At 37.3% G+C, this 20,839-nt stretch overlaps 1 protein-coding gene across 5 annotated transcripts in view; it reads right to left on the minus strand.

Moving 5' to 3' along the window:
• Positions 1-20,839, minus strand: part of ntrk3b (neurotrophic tyrosine kinase, receptor, type 3b) — a 284,546-nt gene that overhangs the window by 45,071 nt on the left and 218,636 nt on the right. For all 5 annotated transcript variants that reach the window (XM_077520229.1, XM_077520224.1, XM_077520227.1 and 2 more), the window contains one exon: positions 6,127-6,315. In XM_077520229.1, coding sequence (XP_077376355.1) covers positions 6,127-6,315 — 189 coding nt within the window. The remainder of the gene's footprint in view (positions 1-6,126; positions 6,316-20,839) is intronic.

Raw genomic sequence — 20,839 nt, forward strand, 5'->3', positions numbered from 1 at the left:
TGCGTTCAAGTGGAGTTCGAGGACAATCTGATGGCGCTCGCGTCATTTATTTTGGTTTAGCATGACGGACGGCCATTTTGGGAGTCAGCCAAGATGTAGAAAAGGCAGCGCACGCATCGTGGCTAATTAGCATTAGGAGTGGAACCAGAATATCAATCAAAAAAAAAAAAAAGTATGCATATACAAACATCAATATCAACGTGTTAGCTGTCCAGCATCCAAGTAGACTCCATGACGATTTTGATCTTTGACTTTGATGCTGAAGTGATCAGCTAATAGGAGATTTCTTGCTAAGGTGGGGTGGATAGAGGCAGTTTGTAATTGCTTATATACACCAAAAGGTACTTTTATTTTTATTTTTTTATTTTTATTAGATACGGAAAAGGCTATGCATTAAACCAGGGGTGTCCAAACTACGGCCCGGGGGCCATTTGCAGCCCGCTGTCCATTTTTCAGTGGCCCGCGACATATGCTAAAAATTGCATTTGACTCAGTTCAAATAAAATAAAACAAAACAAAAATGTTTGGAGATGGTTAAAGTAAGAAGGGAGGGTATAAAAAAAAAAAAAAAAAACGGTGGCATTAAAGGTTATTTTAGTGCACTAAAACTAATGAAAAAAACTAAAACAAAAATAAAATAATATTGTTACCGAAATAAAATAAAAACGAAAATGCTTTTTAAAAAAAAGAAAACTAACTGAAACTACATTGTTCACTCGCCTACTTCGTATTTATTTACTGATGTAAAATGTATTTACCGCATTTTCCGCACTATAAGGCGCACCACATTATAAGGCGCACCTTCAATGAATGACATATTTTAAAGCTTTTTCCATATATAAAGCGCAACAATAGAGGCTGGAGTTATGTTATGCATCCATTAGATGGTGCTGCGCTAAAGGGAATGTCAACAAAACAGTCAGATCGGTCAGTCAAACTTTATTAATAGATTACAAAGCAGCTTTCTGACAACTCCATTCACTCCCAAAATGAATAAACAGCTGTTTGATTATTTTCTCTGAGGTAAAGTATTAGCATTAGCTAGCAATCCAAGATGGTGGGATCTTCTGCGCATGCGCGTCACCGATCGTGCCGATATAGCATCTTGGCAGCGAGACCTGTTGCGGCTCAATATTGATCCATATATAAGGCGCACTGGATTATAAGGCGCATGGTCAGTTATGGTACTGGTAAAAAAATAAAAATAAAAATAAAAATACAAAAACTTGTATTCGCACTTCAAAATGTTTGCTTTTTTCTTGTTTACTGCAAAACTGATATTTATGTTTATGTACAGCACTTTGTATACAGCAATACCTGTTCTTAAAGCGCTTTATAAATAAAGTTGAGTTTTGCCCGCATAGCAAAGGAACTCTGGGAAGTGAACTTGCAGCAGCAGCCGAGTTTGCAGCCAACAGACAAAAATCTGCCGCCACCTTCGAGTGGTCATTCCCAATCCAAAGTATTCAGCTCCCAGGTTCGACTGGAGTTCAACTGTAATCACATCCCGTTTGGATCACATTTTGTACTTTTTTTTTTCTTTTTTTCCTGAAAACGTTAACGTAGGAATGCCCAGATTCTCCTTCGACTCATCTTGTTCCAAGGCGATATTTAACAGCACTAAAATATAAACACTAGGCTGGGCTGGGGGGGGGGGTGACTGGAAGAGGAAACACTCATGAATAAACCATTTATGGGGAAAAAAAAACAAAACAAAAAAAACGAACGTCAGCAATGTTGCAGGCAGGCCGCTTTCTTTCGATGCAACCGCGTCGTTTTCTGGTCAAGATGGCCGACTGGACTGGACTTGACCACCGCATTACTGACGGACGGCAACGTGCGCGCGTGAAACTGGCAGCGGCGTATTCCCTTGAATGCGAGGCTTTCAACTAAATCAATGAATACATTACAGATCGGCGAGCCAGCCATCAATAATGCAGCTCGGCTGTATGTGAGCCCAGTAAAGCTCTTTGCTGGACAATAGTGGGGGGTGGGGGGTGGGGGCGGACCCCCCTGAGACCATCTCCGACACGATCACCCCCCAACACAGGAACCAGGCCTGCTGCAGTCACCGCCCCGCAGAGACGATTGCAGGGAAACGGTGGCCGGGAGCGGCACTAGCAGTCCGCCCACATCCGCCGCACTCTCATTCACAGGTTGACACAGGCTGGCAAACACCCACGCACGCACGCACCCCAGCAAACACACACACACACACACACACACACTGATAAGCACATGCGTTTCCTTTCCCGGGGCGCGCGTCCTGAGGGGAAGGGAACGCAATTCATATTCAGCGCAGGCAGAAACAGTCGGGAGCCATTTTGTTTTCCCGGCCAATGACTGGCAAAGCGGAGGCCATTACGACCTTGTGATGAGTTCTGGGGCTCTTAATAGGATGAACTTCCCACACACACAAAAAAGGAGAGTTTCAAGAAAGAATAAAGAAAGGAAAAAGGTCAGAAAGTTACGCGAATGTAGACATTTTTTTTTCCTAATAAGTTGTACACTGTAGAGAGAAAAAAAAAAATACAAGTATGAGAGAAAATGGGCTCTACGAAATTTATTTATTTTTTTTAACAAATTTTTTTTTTTTTTTTTAAATGAATGTAAACGTTAAATGATTTGTTTATATGCTAAATGAATAGGATATTTTTTTGAAAAAAAAATAAATAAATTACAACATCAGTTATTTTACAAGAAAATTATTTTTTCCTCTCCGGAAAGAATATATAATTTCACAATTTTTATAAACTCGACTTTACTCATTGAACAATTTTAAGCAGAAAAAGTTCATGTTTTGTCTATAACTCATTCACTGCCATTGACGGAAAAATACGTCAAATGATGCATTTTTTTTTGCGTCATTATTTTTCATGTACAATTAATATCTTTAAAAAGTAATTTTTCTACTTGCTGTCGACTAATGATGACATCACCTGTGCTGAGGAAGTAGGTAACGGCCAATCATGGCTCACCTGTTTTCTGGGTTTGGTCAGTAAACTGAGCCATGATTGGTCAAAGTTATCAAATTCATTCTGGACAAAATGTGAACTTTTCACTGCTAAAAATTGTTCAATAAGTCAAGTATCCCTGTAATACTTTTGAGAAAAAGTCGTTATGAGAGAAAAAAAAAAGAAGTCATACTGCAGGTTGAGCGTCGAGGGTAAGAAACATTCATATTCCGCACAGGTAGAAATAGTCGGCAGCCAATTTGTTTTCCCAGCCACGGACTGGAAAAGCGATGACCATTCCGACCTTGCGATGAGTGTGGGATTCATATTATGATGCACTTAGAGGGGGCAAAAAAAGTATACATTGGTCACCCGCCGTATCGCTGTTCATCATCAGCACACCCGCTATTATATTGTTGATGTTTATTACGGTAATTTTTTAAAATGTTTTTACAGGATACCATTTCGTATCTTTACGGAGGAGAATAGTAAAACGAAGTAGCTGGTGTCAACCACAGCTCACACTCAGAGACTCACAAACGTGCCGATGTCACTTTTACAAAGGGGAAAAAAAAGTTATATTTGAGTAGTATTTTTTATTTTTTATTTTATTTTTTTTTACAATTGTTAAAAAGTCCTATATTTGAATTTACAGGAATTTGAATTTACATTTTTTTTTTCATATTTTAAAAAATAAAAATCTTTAATCTTATGAGAACAAGTAAAAAATTACAATAATAATAATAATAATAATAATAATATTTTCCAAAGCTGATTTTTTTTTAGATAAGAAGTTGTATATTTTGAGATGAAAGGGGGTCTAATTAGCATTTTATTTCTTAATTTTACGATAAAAATAGTCATATTTGTTGAAGATTAAAAAGGCTTTGTTCGAAAAAAAATATTTGCAAAAAAATTCTACTAATATGTGTATCGGCAGATGCCGAACCACAATGATGTGGGGATCCACTGTGTTTTCAATCAGAAAAGTTATTTTCAAAAATAAACAAACCTGTAATGCTACAAAAGTAAAATTCTATGTTCCAAAATAAAAAAAAGTTTGTGATCTTTTGGACAGTTTTGTTTTTCCTGACGAAAAGCTCTATTTTATTCACGAAAAAAATTGCAAGCGGAGTACGATGAGCATAAGCAACACTTTGATATTCAGAGCAGGCAGAAACAGTGGGCAGCCATTTTGTTCTCGCAGCCACTAACGGAAAAGCGAGGGCCACCATCCTGACCTCGTGACGGCTTTCGGATTCGCGGCATCTTTTTCCCCGATTTGGATGGTCTGCTGACCATCCAGATGTACCTTCGCACCCGGCGAGCCGCTTCCACGTGCAGGTGGAAGTTTCAACGGTGTGTCATTTATTCATTAGCCGGCAATCAGACGCCGCGCGCGCGGCGTGAGATGTCATAAATCCGCCGACGACCGGACATTAACAATTCATGCCATTCATAATACATAAAGAGCCCTCATTTATTTATCACCTCTAAATGGGATTTCCTTCCCTCGCCCCCGTCCCCGTTTGAGAACACGCGTCGCTGCCTGACCGACGGCCATTTTGGGACATACAGCGGACGACGCAGTCGTCGGTCGGTCGGTCGGCGTTCTAGCGACGGGCCGCGGCGCGATGGTGGCTAATTAGGCCTTGAAGTGATCTTGTGGCTGCCACATTTGCGCCCGAGTTGATTCTGTACGAGGAACGCCGCCAGATGCTCGCGCCGCGTGGCTCTGCACAATAGATGACAGCACATTACGGCGAAGGCCTCGGGGGGACTCGGCGTGGCTCGTTGTAAAGATAAACAGCAAATTACAGCAGAGGTGCACCTTGGGACTTGACTGGAGTCCATATCGCTACATGGATATTTAGAAAACAACTGTGAGGTCAAAAAAAAGTAGCCAGAAGTGTTTTCGCCACCCTGACAATGATACCACAAAAAATAAGGTATGATATAATGTGTATCTTACGGTTGTGCATTCGGAGTCGATTGGAACAAGGACGATACATTCCGGTTATCTCGGAATCATTCATATTTAAAATGTCGGTGCTAAATTTTGACACCTAGTTTGCCGTGAAGAAGCCACCGAACAAGAATGAAGCAATTTAGGAACCAGAATCATAAATAAATATAAATAAATAAATTAATTATATATATTCTTATATGTATATATATATATATATATATATATATATATATATACACATATATATATATATACATATACACATATATATATATATACATATACACATATATATATATATACATATACATATATATATATACATATATATATATATATACATATATATATATATACATATACATATATATATATATATACATATATATATATACATATACATATATATATATATACATATACATATATATACATATACATATACATATATATACATATACATATATATACATATACATATACATATATATACATATATATATATATATATATATATATATATATATATATATATATATATATATATATATAAAAGAATCTACATATTTTTTTCTTGAAAAATTATTATTTTATATTACCTATTTAATATTGTATAACTGAGAGGAAAAAAAGAATCAAATTACAGTATTGTAAAGTGATAATTTTATATAATAGTTTTCATTAAAAAAATAAATATATATATATATATATATATATATATATATATATATATTAGATGAATTTACCAATTTTTTTTATTTAAAGATTTTCTTTATATTATCTATTTATGAATATTGTATAGCTGAGAAAAAAAAAAGAATCAAATTACAGTATTGTAAAGTGATAATTTTATTTCATAGTTCCAAAAAGTCATAGTCTTATAAGAATAAAGTATGATCTGTTTTTTCGGGGGTGAAACTGTACTAATATAAAATAATCTAAAATTCCAACGTTATTGAAAAAATAAAAAATAAAAAAATAGAAAACACAATTTAATGACAAACTTTCACAGAGCCACTTAGTGTCACACCTAATTAAAAAATTAATTAATTAATCTGATGACATCATATCGCATGAGAATTCAGTTGCGCAATCATCAAAAGCTGCTTTTGTTTTGCTCTTTCTTTACGACAAACGCCGACTCAAGTACCCTCAAAAGAGAGCGGCGTCAGAAACAAACGCGCATTATCGTTGCGTACTCACGGGTGGCGGGCTTGTTGCAGTTGTGCCCGTGTCGGAAATACTGCGGGTTCTCCACCACGGGGATGCGGGTCATCCCGATGACGACGGCGTCCGGTCCCGCGTCCAGCGTGCACGGCGTTATAATCCCGTGGTTGACGTGGTGAAGAGGGCTGGCCGAGTCTTCCTCGCCGCTGATCACAGCCACCGGACCTGAAACCGCACGAGAGTTTTTTTTCATCATTGAGCTCGCTAAAATATGTGAGCGCATTTTGGATTTTTATGTTTTTTTAAAGATGTTTCGTCAGAAATCAAGCTTATATGAAGAAGAAGCTTTGTTGGTTTAACATGGCCCTGTTTGATCTCTTATACTCTGTTGCCACCTGCTGGCCGTTTGTGTAATAACTACAATTTCTTCAACCACTGCTGCATCAAAGCCTTCTGTATGCGCTAGCATAAAAAAACAAACAAACAAACAAAAACGTATAAATACGTCTTTGGGACACGTAAAACATTTAAAATAGAACGTATTTATACGTTTTTGGGAGCAAATGAATTTAAAAAGTTGTAACAGTTTTTTAAGAATATAGATGTATATTTTGGGGGGCGAAGTGTGAATATTTTCTGAGAAATAAGATATCTTGGAGAAAAAGTCTAAAAAAAAAATAACATAAAATATTTAAAAACGGTGGGGCAGTACATTCTGTTGTCAAATGTGACATAATTTCGATTAAAAAACACAAAATTTAGCTGAAAATTGTAATATTTTCGGTTAAAGCACATTTCAAAGAAAAAAAGCATTCTTTCGAAAATGTATTGAATTTTTGGAGAAAAAAGAAAGAATCATAATCTTATTGATAATCTTATTGGTCGGACAAAAACTTGTGTTAGTTTTAGAAAAACATTGATATATTTTTCACACAAAAAAGTAGAATGTCTTATATATCTACTATAAATATATGTTTGTTGACATCTTTGACATGTTGAAAACCGCCACGCGTACAGGAAGTCAACAGCAGAGGAGCTTCGTGACAGCCGATCCGCTTACCCACAATGCCGAGCGCCTCCACCGCGAGGTAGCAAATAGCTAATCAAGAGCGAAGCAACATCCAATAACGGAGCTCAGCCCGAGAACGGGGGAGCGGAGAAGTGCAGGACGTAAACGCCAAAGTCGCAATTTATTCGGGACAGCTGCGCCGCCGTTGCGGTCGTCGTCGGCGCTTCCGTGTGGGAACACACGTTATTAGGGATGTGAGCGAAGAAGCATCAGCATGGACAAATTGCCGGGCGCGGTAGGGAGGCACGTTGCTGGAATTGTGTGCGTGTGTTTTGCCATTCTTTCAAAATAAATCATTTTAGAGCAGCAAACTTGTCCCCCCCCCCCCCCCCCCACCAAAAAACAAAAAAAAAATAAAAAAAAAACCTCCCGAGTTTTCATTTTATGAAACAATGAGAAAAACAAAAAAAAAACAAAAAAAAAAAAAACAGCTAATTGCTCTTGTGATGCTGATGAGAGTTTTCTATTTTCTGGACAGTTATTTGATGCTCCGCCCACACACAATGTAAACTCAAATCAAAGGACAAGATTTAAAAAAATATTTTTTTTTTACTTTTTGATTTTTGCTTAACCTTGCGGAAATTAATTGGTTCCAATAGTATCTTCCTGTCTTGCTAGCGTACCTACAGTATCCTCACCATTTACCAACCAAGCACTGATATTGACCACTAATTGATCAGGATGTAACGATATCCAAACATCCCGATATGATATTATTACCATATGAAAGGTCACGATACGATAATTATCACGATATTGTGGAGAGGTTGGCGATACAAAAAAAGTCAAAATATTGTAAAAAAAATAAAATGAAAAAATAAAAATAATGGTGATGCATATAAATTAGGGGTGTCAAAATTGCCAACTAATTATTATTTTTTTTTGTGCGATTAATGACTGCCCCTTAAATTGGAAAGCTTGTCCTGGGCGAATTCCTGTGCAAGGCAGCAGACGTCCACATCAAAATTTAGCAGTAATAAATTTCATGAATAATAATTTGTGGAGACTGCGGTCAAATTGTATTTACCAATTTATTTGAAAAAATGTGCATAATTTCATAAGTTACTTCATGTTATAGAATAGATAGCTCGTAATATGAAAATGAAAATGCACTGAGCTGTCACCGTCTTACAAATGCAACCATGCCATCTAGTGGAAGAAAAATGACATCAACATAAATCAATATCGCACTTGTTTTTTTTATAGTACAGTACATCTTTTTTATTTTAACTAAATTTTATGAACGATTATGAAAATACTGACTAAAAGATGCAGCCATATTTCTATTTGTTTAACATTTTTTTTCCACTTTTATGTTAAAAGTATAAAAACCTCGAAAAATATTTTATTGTACATTTAGAACACATAAAATTTGTGAGTCAGTTAACTATTGAAGTAATGCGATTAATTATGATTAAAAAAAACAAAAACAAATCGCCTGACACCCCTAATATAAACAACTAACAATCTCTAATACTTAAATACTGTGGCACTTATTTTCACATTGAGTTTTCCACATATTGACTCGATTCACAAGCATATTATGTTCATCTTTCATTAGCGTGGATTTGAAACATAGAAGGGCCAAAACATGCCTTGTGAAAATTAAACTGCACAAAAAAAAAATTAGCCACCAGAGGGTGCTAGAACTGCACAAATGGAAATCAACCTGACTTTTTTTTTTTTTTTTTTTTTAACAGATGCACTCCCTTCAATATTGTGACAGGACGTCAACGATATATTGTGGCAGTTGTAATATCCCGATATCACGATATTGCCGTTATCGTTTACTTACCTCAACCTTGATGTTGCTACCTAACACATGTACAGTATCTCACTTTCATATCTATTCACCTTATTTATTTGTTACCTACCTACCTTTGCAACGCCGTTTACTTTGTGTTTGTCTTTGGCTTGGCTCGCATTTGTATGAAGAGAAGACGGGCCCCAGCGTCTTTTTTTTTTTTTTAATTTTAGCTCAGTGTTGTCTCTGAGAGAAGCGGGAACAAAAAGGATGATATTTTTGAGTTTTCCCTTCTCCTCCGGGACGCCCAGAACCTCGACTGAGCGGGCGCTTTATTGGAAAGCACACAAAAAAAAAAAAAAAAAATGCAGAGCACACAACAAACAACCAAGACTTCAAACGTCTCACATGCACACAACTATGGAGGAAGTCCACAACATTGCCATGGCAAAAAAAACAAACAGAAAAAAAATAATAATAAAAATGGTACCTGCGACGAATGTGTCTCTTTAATAGGGCACATGAAATGGAATGAAAAAGCATCTGATCAGACTCGGAGGCAGATCGATGATGGCTGTGTTCCAAAAGCTCACAAACACGCACACGCACGCACACCCCCGCGTTGGTTTTCTGCCCGAGTGCGAAGGGAAGAATTGGACCTCTTGGATTTTTCAGAACAATGTAAAATCGTATTTTTCATACATGAGTGATGGAAAACGCCAGACCGGCTAATATGTATATACGGCGACTCCAATGTACGATAAAACCTACGCTAAAGCCCAGATGACAACAAAAAGGACCACGTCCAGGTGCACAATTACAATTATGAAGTCTTTTGTACCCTTAAGGGCCAGTGTACAGTCGGCGTGTTTCATAATTCACAATCGTGTGCTGGTCCCAACTATGGAGCTATCGTAGGTAGCTAGCTGCTACATTGACCAACAGGGATTTCAAACAGCTCCTACCTACAACATTCAATCATCAACATTCAATCATTACAATCCTTATGACAACATAAATTAGTCAAAATGACACCGCTACTCGCTACCAGTTGCAACAAATCTGACCTGCTAACTATACTACCCATTGTACTTATCTACCTACCGACAAGTGGTGACAATCCTTGACCGTCTCAAGATTCGATTCAGATTTTCGGGTTTGCGATTTTCGATTCAAAATGATTTGATTGACAATGATTTCTGCTTCATTTCATACGTGACGAGCAAATAATTGTCACGATCTACTACTAGCCTGACCCGCTAATGCTAATTAGCGCGCTACTCGCGGCACTTTTATCCCGCAGAAGAACGACTATTCATACAAAACGCTTCAGGAATGTAAACAGAGAAGTGTCTTAGCATTACTCACCGGCATTTAAAAAAAAAATAAAAAAAAATCAACTTTTATTGGCATCACTTGATCGTGACTTTTTTCCTTCTACTCTCTAATGTGGCTACAACTTAACTGTGTATCAGAACGCACTGAACCACACTGCCCCTTAGTGGCCAACTCGGGTACAACATGAACAGCGTTCCCAGTACACAAACAAGGAGAAGATAATATAAAATAATCTAAATAAAATCGATTTTAGGACATTTAAAATCGATTGTGAATTGTACTAAATGAGAAAAGCGATTCTTATGAGAATCGATTTTTTGGCACACCCCTACTACCTATCAATTTACTATGAAATGTCCAATAACAAAAGAAATGACCATAAAATGTACACAAATTTGTCAAACAAGTCAGAAAATTCATGAGAAAAAAAAAGACCAAAAAGAAAACATTTTAAAAGTAACCATAAAATATCCAAAAGCAGAAGAAGAAATTCTAAAAACGACCAGAAAATGTCCACAAAATTCTCAGAAAATTGATATCAAAACAGGCAGATAAAATAGCCTTAAATGACAGTAAGAAAATGTCCAAAATATGTACACAAAATTGTCAAACAAGTCAGAAAATTCATGAAAAAAAGACCAAAAAGAAATCAAATAAAAAGTAACTATAAAATGTCCAAAAGCAGAAGAAATTCTAAAAACAATCATAAAATGTCCACAAAATTCTCACAAAATTGATAGCAAAACAGGCAGAAAAAATAGCCAGTAAGAAAATAAGCAAATATGTACACAAAATTGTCAAACGAGTCAGAAAATTCATGAAAAACCCCCCCAAAAAGAAAACATTTAAAAAGTAACTATAAAATGTCCAAAAGCAGAAGAAATTCTAAAAACGACCATAACATGTCCACAAAATTCCCCAAAATTGTCAGAAAATTGATAGCAAAACAGGCACAAAAATACCCATAAAAAATGTAAGAAAATGACCATTGCCAAAAATGTCAGAAATTTGTCAGAAAGTTAGAAAAGTCTAATAAAAATGTATGAAAAATTACCCCCCCAAAAAATGTAAAAAAGGGGAGAGGAACGATAGAAGAAAATGAATGTTTACATATTGGATGCTGCTGCTCATATTTTTGTGCTGTGGTGCAGCTCTAATTAGTTCCGGGGCTCTCAGTACATTCGACTAACACTAACACACTGCTTCCTTCATCACAATCTTCATATATTTTGGTGACTCCAGACATGTTTTTTTTTTTTTTTTTGCTTATTTATTTGGCCTAAAATGGCTCTTTTGAAAGCAAAGCTTGTTGACGCCTGGTATCGAATATTGTAAAGCGCCCCAAACATTTTGACGACCACCTTAACATGTGTCGCAAAATTCCAAACAAAACAAATATCTGCAAATGTGGACCGTGATGATGGCAAAGCGCCCGATCGCCGCGTGATGTTTAAAGATGAGCTTCCCGCGCCCGGCTTGCTAATCCATTTCCCCCGCGCTGCAGCGTCCTGCCATTTGTCTTGGAGAATGATGCCACTTTGGCAAAGATCCCTCACCGGCTCCTCGGCAGACTCGGGGCGGCATTCGTCAATGTTCCCTCGCCCGTAATGGGCGGCGGCGGCCATCGCGGCCAACGGCGCTTTCGCCAAAGTGTTTTATGTTTATGTAAGGCGCCCGCCTCGGGCGCATTAGCTAATTCGCTCAGATCGATTGATCAGGCGTGACATCGGCATCATCGTTTTTTGTTTTTTTTTCTCCCCCAGATGCCGGTGTAATTTACTACCGACACCCCCGCCCCCAAGATTCAAAATCGTCTCTTTCATTACGCCGCTGTCAGCGCATCGCTCAGATGGATCGAAGCGCTTAAAGGCAACATTGTGCTGCAACTCGCACACTCCCAAAAAAATAAAAATAAAATTGGTGTTTTTGCCAGTGGGAACTGGGAAGCATCATGGATCCTCAAAAAAACACATTACGCAATAAGTCCCCTAGCACCACCTTCTGGATAGGAGGGTAATAACAGCAGCAACAGGAACTGCTCACCTCAAATAACGATGGCTCGTTATTTCTGTAAAATTGTGAAATGTTTCGATGAGGCTAACCTTGAACAGGAACCGTAAAAAGTCAGTTTTCCACTGAAGGGGAAAACATTCGCGACCGTTTCCAATGTTGATTTCTTGCCAGGGTTCGTCCAAGGTGGTAAATGTTCACTAAACCTTGTCCAGACATTCACCAACACGTTTAACATATTTTTTTGTTATTATCGCAGAGAAATTTAGAATATATTCCGACGGAATCGTATTGCATTCACTTGAAAAAAACAAAACAAAAAAAAAACTCCTGTTTTTTTACTCTTTTTTTTTTTTTTTTTTTTGTGGAGCTTTGCTTTTGAATGGTGGGAGTAACAAGATGGCCGCCCTGTAACTTCAACAGCTTGCACTAGCATGTATGGCCTATCGGCTATCCAGTCATATATACAGGTCAGTGGTCTGCAACAAGTCACTTGGAATTCAGAGGTTAGAAAATAAAATAAAAAAAAATGCATGGCCATAAAAGCAGAAGTTGGTGCGCTGTTTTTCGTAAAAAAAAAAATTCTTCTGTTTTTTGCAAAAAATAAAATTGTTTCTGTTTTTTCGAATTTTTCCTCCTGTTTTTCTGGAATAAGTTTTTCAAAATATTTTCTTTATGACAGAAAAAAAATCAATAAAACAAAACAAAAAATCAGAAAAACAGGAAAAAAAATACTTAAAAAACCCCCCAAAGCTCCCCAAAAAAATAGTCAGAAAAACAGATTTTTTTTTTCAAGTGAATGCAATACGCTTCCGTATGTTCCAAAAATCACCGCGTATTAAATTGCAATCACAATATTCAAGAAAAGAAAATGACAGATTTTTCTTCCAAAATCGTTTAGATCTAACCCTCACACCAATCCACTAATTCTCAAATTGTTAAACACAACACCAACCTCTTACCCAAACCTAACCTATTTTTTTTAAATAGAAAAAAACAAAACAAAAACACCTTTTATAAGGACGTTTGCAAACCTAATAGTAACACGCATAACTTGACAATTATACCATCTGATTAAAAAGACTTATGAGTTGGTTTCAACTTCGCCTTATTACCCTAATTTTGCACAACTATTCAGGCTCTTTATTTGACATTTGGAAACTCAAGACGGGAACGATTAATTCCGCCTCTCATTCCACTGCATTATTGATACGTACTAAGAATAAAAGAACACATGAATAGAAATTTCTAATGTAAGATACTTCACTCATTCACTCGCAGCCATTTTCACTGAAGTGACTCGCTCCTGGCTGTTTTACTGGATTTTGACTGATTTTGCAAGGCCCACAGAATATTGTGTTCTATTGCTATGAAAACATGGAACCCACCAAAATAAAGATTAAAGTCTCTTCTTTCATCAGGAAAAAAAAAGTACATTTCTATCTGTTTCCGTTTTGCAGCAATGAGCATTAGAATAGGTAAGTTTCATCATTATTCACAAATCTGTTTTAAACTGTGGTGAAAACAGCTTGTTGCAACATGGCCCTGGTTGATCTCTTATACTCTGCTGCCACCTCTGGCCGTTTTTGTAATAACTACCATTGCTTCAACCGTTCTCTTCAGTTCAGAGGCTGCATCAAAGACTTCTGTATGCGCTAGCATAAAAAAATAAAATAAAAAAAATAGTTCTGTTTCCATTTTGTAGAAATTATGCGTTAGAATATAGCTAAGTTTCATTATTATTATTCACAAATCTATTTAGAATTGTAATTGAGCTTTTTTTTTAACATGGCCCTGTGTGATCTCTTATACTCTGTTGCCACCTGCTGGCCGTTTGTGTAATAACTACAATTCCTTCAACCGTTGCTGCATCAAAGCCTTCTGTATGCGCTAGCATAAAAAAACAAACAAACAAACAAAAAAACTTATAAATACGTCCTTGGGAAACATTTAAGATAGAACATATTTATACGTTTTTTGGGAGCAAATGAGTTAAGCATTCCAAGTTTATCCTCGACAAATCGATAGGTAGCAGCGTGTCTATGTCTGGTACATTCTTCGCTTCAGTAAATATATGCAAACATTTTTTGTTTGTTTGTTTTTAACAATTCTTAACATGAATTTTGCACACAACCTTGTGACAAAATCCTGATTAAAGCTGTCTGCGTTTATCTATGGGTTAAAAAACAAACAAACAGTCGGCTTGTCTGGCCTTGGCAGAGGTCTACTGGGTGACATTTAGTTGAATGTGAACAGTCGGAATGACCCCATAGAAAGTTTGAAAGAAAAATCCAATAAGAAGTGAACAAGGATGTATACTTAATGTGGCGCAACTGACATTTTTCCTTTTTACTGCACTCTTTAGGTTTTTCTCCCCCTCTTTTGTTTTATCACTCTCATTTTACTTGTGACTGATTTTTTTATATTCCTTATATTAAAATGACAATATAGCCGCGCAGGCGTGTCTCCGCTTCCAAAGTGGACGTTGAAGGTGATTCTCGGGACACAAAGAACAAAAAAAAAAAAAAAAAAAAAAAAAAAAAAAAAAAAAAAATCCCAGTGGTGCGGAATAAATTTTTCTTCCGTTCCACCTCCTTGTGGTAATTATCACACAGATTCCCTTTTCAAAGGTGGTTAATTAGGACTGGATTTAACTGGAGGACACGAACAAGAGAACACAGGAAGGATAACTCGCAGAGAGGCTTCTCGTTAATGACGGACGGGAGCCCAATTAAGTTCACATGTGGTGGAGAAAAAAAAAAAAAAAAAACATGAGTAGGGCTGGGATCATCACAGGGGCTTATCAAAAGAAACATCGTCACCCGAGTCGGAATCGTCACAACTCACTTGACGCGACGGTCTCGCCCACGGAACAAATTCTTCTCGATTATTTGCTATTTTGCTTGCATATGCGATTGTTTGGGATGTTAGCATGCAACGCAAAAAGAACGTATGCAGAGCTCTCGCCCTGCTTCGCGCTTCGGTTATTGCGGCTTCAATCTATCTTCACTAATTTGAGGATTTTTTTTGCTTCTTTATGATTGGAACCAGTCAAAAAAATGTCAATTTTGTTGAAGGGAAGTTTGTTTTACCGTATTTTCCGCACTATAAGGCGCACCTTCAATGTATGACATATTTTCAAACTTTTTCCCATATATAAGGCGCAACAGTAGAGGCTGGGGTTACGTTATGCATCCATTAGATGGTGCTGCGCTAAAGGGAATGTCAACAAAACAGTCAGATAGGTCAGTCAAACTTTATTAATAGATTACAAACCAGCTTTCTGACAACTCCAAAATGAATAAACAGCTGTTTTATTATTTTCTCTGAGGTAAAGTATTAGTATTAGCTAGCGATCCAAGATGGCGGGATCTTCTGTCACCGATCGTGCAGGGTCACCGATAGTGTCTTGACAGCGAGACCTGTTGCGGCTCAATATTGATCCATATATAAGGCGCACCGGATTATAAAGCGCATGGTCAGCTTTTGAAAAAATTGAAGGCTTTTAGGTGCGCCTTATAGTGCGGTAAATACGGTACAAATCCGTTCCTTCATCGCGGGTGCATAAGCGGAAATACGCTCCGAGCACACCGTTTCCACTCAGATCGTTCGGAAACTCGTTGTTCAAATGTGCCGTTCGGTTATTCAGAGTGGCCCAAAAAATGGAGTAGCAGAGTGTAGAGTGCGTCAGGCGGTACGAGGAGAACAAACAGTTTAACTAATTTGCTCCCAAAAGCGTATAAATACGTTCTATTTAATGTTTTAATGTGTCCCAAAGACGTATTTATACGTTTATGTTTTGTTTTTATGCTAGAGCATACAGACGGCTTTGAACTGTTGAAGAAAATAGTAGTTAACGGCCAGCAGGTGGCAGCAGAGCAAAGGAGATCAACGAGGCCCATGTTGGAGAAAAAGCTCAAATACTCACAATTCTAATTAGATTTGTGAATAATGAAACTTCTAATGCTAATTGCAGCAAAACAGAAGCAGATACAAAAAATTAAAATTAAAACCATAATTTAAAAAAATGAAAATTTCAATTGAACAATAATAAATACATTAAAAACCATAACAAAAACACTTAAAAGGAAAATGTGAAAATATATTTCTAAATTTGTACATTTAAAAAAGTCAAATAAAAATAACACCAACAAACAATGTACTTTTTTTTTTTTTTTATTAAAAATAGCATTGGATTTTTTAAACTTTTTTTTTCTGCTGGTTAATTAAGGTTGGTTGGCTAACTGCGTTTAACAGTTAAAGGGATACATGACTCAATTTTCAGCAGTGAAAAGTTCATATTTTGTCCAGAATGAATTTGTTAACTCCATTATTTTTCTTGTACAATTAATACCTTTAAAAAGTAATTTTTGTACTTGCTGTCGACTGATGATGACATCACCTGTGCTGAGGAAGTAGGTAACGGCCAATCATGGCTCACCTGTTTTCTGGGTTTGGTCAGTAAACGGAGCCATGATTGGTCGTTACCTGCTTCCTCAGCACAGGTGATGTCATCATCAGTCGACAGCAAGTACAAAAATTACTTTTTAACTCTTTTACTGCCACATTATCAAAAAAAACAAAATTATATGACAAAGGTTTTGATCATTCACGTCATGTTTCATTGTAATTTCATAGACCGGCAGCCCATTGAAAAGAGATACAATGCTGCCATCTGCTGACCATAGTTATTGAGTGTCTTTGATTCCACAACCCATTGACCAGGCAGCGCTTGCACTTAGACGTTGTATTGCCCATTGATTTAAAAAAATAATAATAATAATTGTAGTTGACGTGATTTTACGTTTACGGCGGCATACATCGTGATTTTATTAAACGTTTTTGGCAGTCAAAGAGTTACTAATTGCAGATGAAAAATAATGTTAATGAAGCTACCACATTAATTATAGACTAAATATGAACGTTTTCCTGCCGAAAATGGCTCAATGTGTCAAGTATCACTTTAATATTTATGAAATGAGATAAGAGTCAGGAATCAAATTCGATATGTTGAAGCAGCATGTTGTTCATTATTTAGGCTTATTTTGAAAAGCTCCATGTTTTTTTTGTTTTTTTTTTTGTCCAATGGATGACCTTGTATCCTTAGATTAGTGTGTGCTCTTTACAATTCTCGGTGCTTGTGCGACCGGTTTGGCGGTAGTAGCGCAATTAGGGCACTTAATTACCACATGCCAGCACTGTGTGAAGATGCCTGCTGGTTACGCGTTAGCCTTTTCACCTCCCGGAGAATGAAAATAACCAAGCTGACACACGGCGTCACTCAACTTCCAACCGAACGGACCACCCCCGCGTGTCCTTTCCGGTTTTATGCCGCTGACCTACTACTGCGGGACAGCTGATATTTATCGTCCTGCGCAACGTGGACTGCTGGAGATTTACGCTGCCGTTGGCTCCCGCGGCATTACGGCGCCAACGATACGGCGCGAAGGAGGCGGGAGGAGGAAGGACAGCGTTTGAAAACGTCCCGCATATTTGTTGTCGGAAGCGAGGCGGCGCGTCCTTCGAGCGGAATCAACATCTGCAGTGACCGAGTAATGAATACGCAGAAAGAGTCGTAAACTTTATAAACAAAAACAAAAGATGCTAAATAATTTCAGAATATTTCAAAGAAATATGTTCATCTGTATATTTCAGAGGAAAAACGAAACAAATCTCATAGCAACGTTCACGTCACAATCATGTTCCAAGTGTGTCTGATTGTAAGAGTATTTGTTTATTTGTTTGGATCCCCATTTTGACAGCTATTATTCCTGGGGTCCCATTAAACTTTTACAAAAACAGTACACACAAACACATTTGCTTTCATAACAACATACGGACATACTGTTACACAAGCAGCTCAAAACAAGACATTTGCTCCCAAAAACGTATAAATACGTTCTATTTTAAATGTTTTAAGTGTCCCAAAGACGTATTTATACGTTTTATGTTTTGTTTTGTTTTTTATGCTAGAGCATACAGCTGGCTTTAATTTGTGAATAATGTTGCAATTTACTCTAATGCTAATTGCTGCAAAACGGAAACAGATAGAAATATACTTTTTTTTGTCCTGATGATAGAAGAGACTTTAACTCATTCAAGCCCAAAAACGTATAAATACGCTATTTTTTTAATACTTTGTCCTGCACTCCCAAAAACGTATTTATACGTTGTTGTTGTTTTTTTTAATGCTACCGCATAAAATTTCATGCGGTAAAGGCTGACTTGAAGAGGTCGCTTAAAGCAATGATAGTTATTCCAAAAAACGGCCAGCAGGTGTCAGAATAGTATAAGAGATAAGCAACAAGCTCTTTTTTCCCCCCAGTGTTTTAAACAGGTTTGTGAATCATGCTGAAACTTAGCTATATTCTAATGCTAATTGCTGCAAACAGGAAACGGATACAAATATACTTTTTTTTCCTGCTGATAGAAGAGACTCTCATCTTTCTTTTGGTAGATCCCATGTTTTTATAGCCATACAACAGAGTATTCTGTGAACTTTGCAAAATCAGTCAAAATCCAGTAAAACATGCGGGAGTGAAGGGGGTTGCTTCAACGAAAATGTCTGCGAGTGTATCAGTTACAATATTCAACCTTTTTCAATGCAGAATTTTTTTTTTCCAGAAATATTTGTAAAAGCTTCATTTTGTAGAAGCTTGACTCAAATGAGTGGGCAGTTTGTTCCACATTGCCACAGCTCGAAACAGGACAGATCTACGCACAACTTCAGTTCTAGGTACTGGTCTTGTCCAATGACGATGAGCTCAAATAATGTCACTGATTATACAATCGTACTAATATTTCTGAATAAACACAACAGATTGCATTTCAGTCTCTCTTCTACTGTAAGCCACGAGTGGCGAGGGCATCTCTTGTCTCTCTGTTTGACTTTCAATTGGATCGAAATCTCGAATCTAACGAGCTTGCTTCAACCTTCAAAGCTTTCGTTTTCTTCAGGTGCTTTTCCGAACAGTCGGCGTTACGATGGGTTCAAATACTTGCACAAATTGGAATTTAGTCTTCGTGCGCCTCCAGTGTTGTGCTGCGCGATACCAGACAGCGCTGACACTCTTCTGAGAGAGAGATGCGGAATAACTAAAAGCAAGAAGAGGAGGCAGCGAATGTCCTCGTTTTACTCCCATTGACTAATCTAATCCTACTAATCGGTTGTTCCCACAGAGCAGAGAGAAATACACGCCTGTGAGTATACGTTCCGTTTGTACTTTGTGTCAAAGAAGCAGTTGTTTGAAGGTTTATACTTAGCTTAACTTCAATGCTAATTTCTGCTTGCCCGTATTGTATCATATCTTGCAAGGAAGATGACAGACTTTTAAACTAAATTATATGGTTTGGTTGAACATTTCGGTTCATTTTCTTTGACGTGTCAGTTTTACAGTAAGCTGGGAGCGACAAATAATATGGTAAGTCATAGTAAATTGTTGTGTTTGGTTTGTTTATTGCAGATTTCCACCTATTGCAGGTTCACCTATTTATTGTGGGGGCTCACTGTATCTGTATACAAGCTATTAACTCATTTGCTCCCAATAACGTGTAAATATTTTATTTTATTTTATTTTAAGTGTCCCAAAGACGTATTTATACGTTTTTTTTTGTTATTTTATGCTAGAGCATACAGAAGGCTTTGATGCAGCCTCTCAACTTCAAAGAACGGTTGCAGAAATGGTAGTTATTACACAAACGGCCAGCAGGTGGCAGCAGAGCAAAGGAGATCAACCAGGGCCATCTAGAAAAAAAGCTAAATGACTTTGAATTTTAAATAGATTTGCAAAAACTGATGAAACTTAGCTCTCTTCTAATGCTAATTGCTGCAAAACAGAAACAGATAGAAACAAGACTTTTTTTTTTCCTGATGAAAGAAGAGACTTTAATCTTTCTTTTGGTAGGTTCCACGCTTTTATAGCAATTGAACACAATATTCTGTGGGCCTTGCAAAATCAGTCAAAATCCAGTAAAACAGCCGGGAGCGAACGGGATTGCGAAATGTGAAAATGGCGGCGAGTGAATTAGTTAAAAAGGGAAATTTTCCATGCTGTGTCACCTTAAAAGTATTGTTAACATTCACTCGCAGCCATTTTTACTGAAGCGACCCCCTTCGCTCCCAGCTGTTTTACTGGATTTTGCAAAGCCCAGAGAATATTGTGGAATGGAATCTACCAAAACAAAGATTAGAATCTCTTCTTTAATCAAGAGAAAAAAAAAAGTATGTTTGTATCTGTTTCTGTTTTGCAGCAATTAGCATTAGAATACTGTATAGCTAAGTTTCATCATTATTCACAACCCTGTTGAAAACACTGGCGAAAAGAGCTTGTTGCAACATGGCCCTGGTTGATCTCTTATACTCTGCTGCCACCTGCTAGTCATTTTTTTTTCTCTAATAACTACCTAACTATTGCTTTAAGCGACCTCTTCAGAAGCTGCATCAAAGCCTTCTGTATGCTCTAGCACAGCGATGTCCAAACTCAGTCCTCAAGGGCCGGAGTCCTGCAGGTTTTGGATGTTTCCCTGCTCCAGTGCACCTATTCCAATGAACAGGATTGTTATCGGGCTTATGCAAAGCTTGCTGATGA

Source organism: Festucalex cinctus, chromosome 4 (genome assembly GCF_051991245.1).
Source record: "Festucalex cinctus isolate MCC-2025b chromosome 4, RoL_Fcin_1.0, whole genome shotgun sequence".
In the NCBI taxonomy this organism is placed as follows: Eukaryota; Metazoa; Chordata; class Actinopteri; order Syngnathiformes; family Syngnathidae; genus Festucalex; species Festucalex cinctus.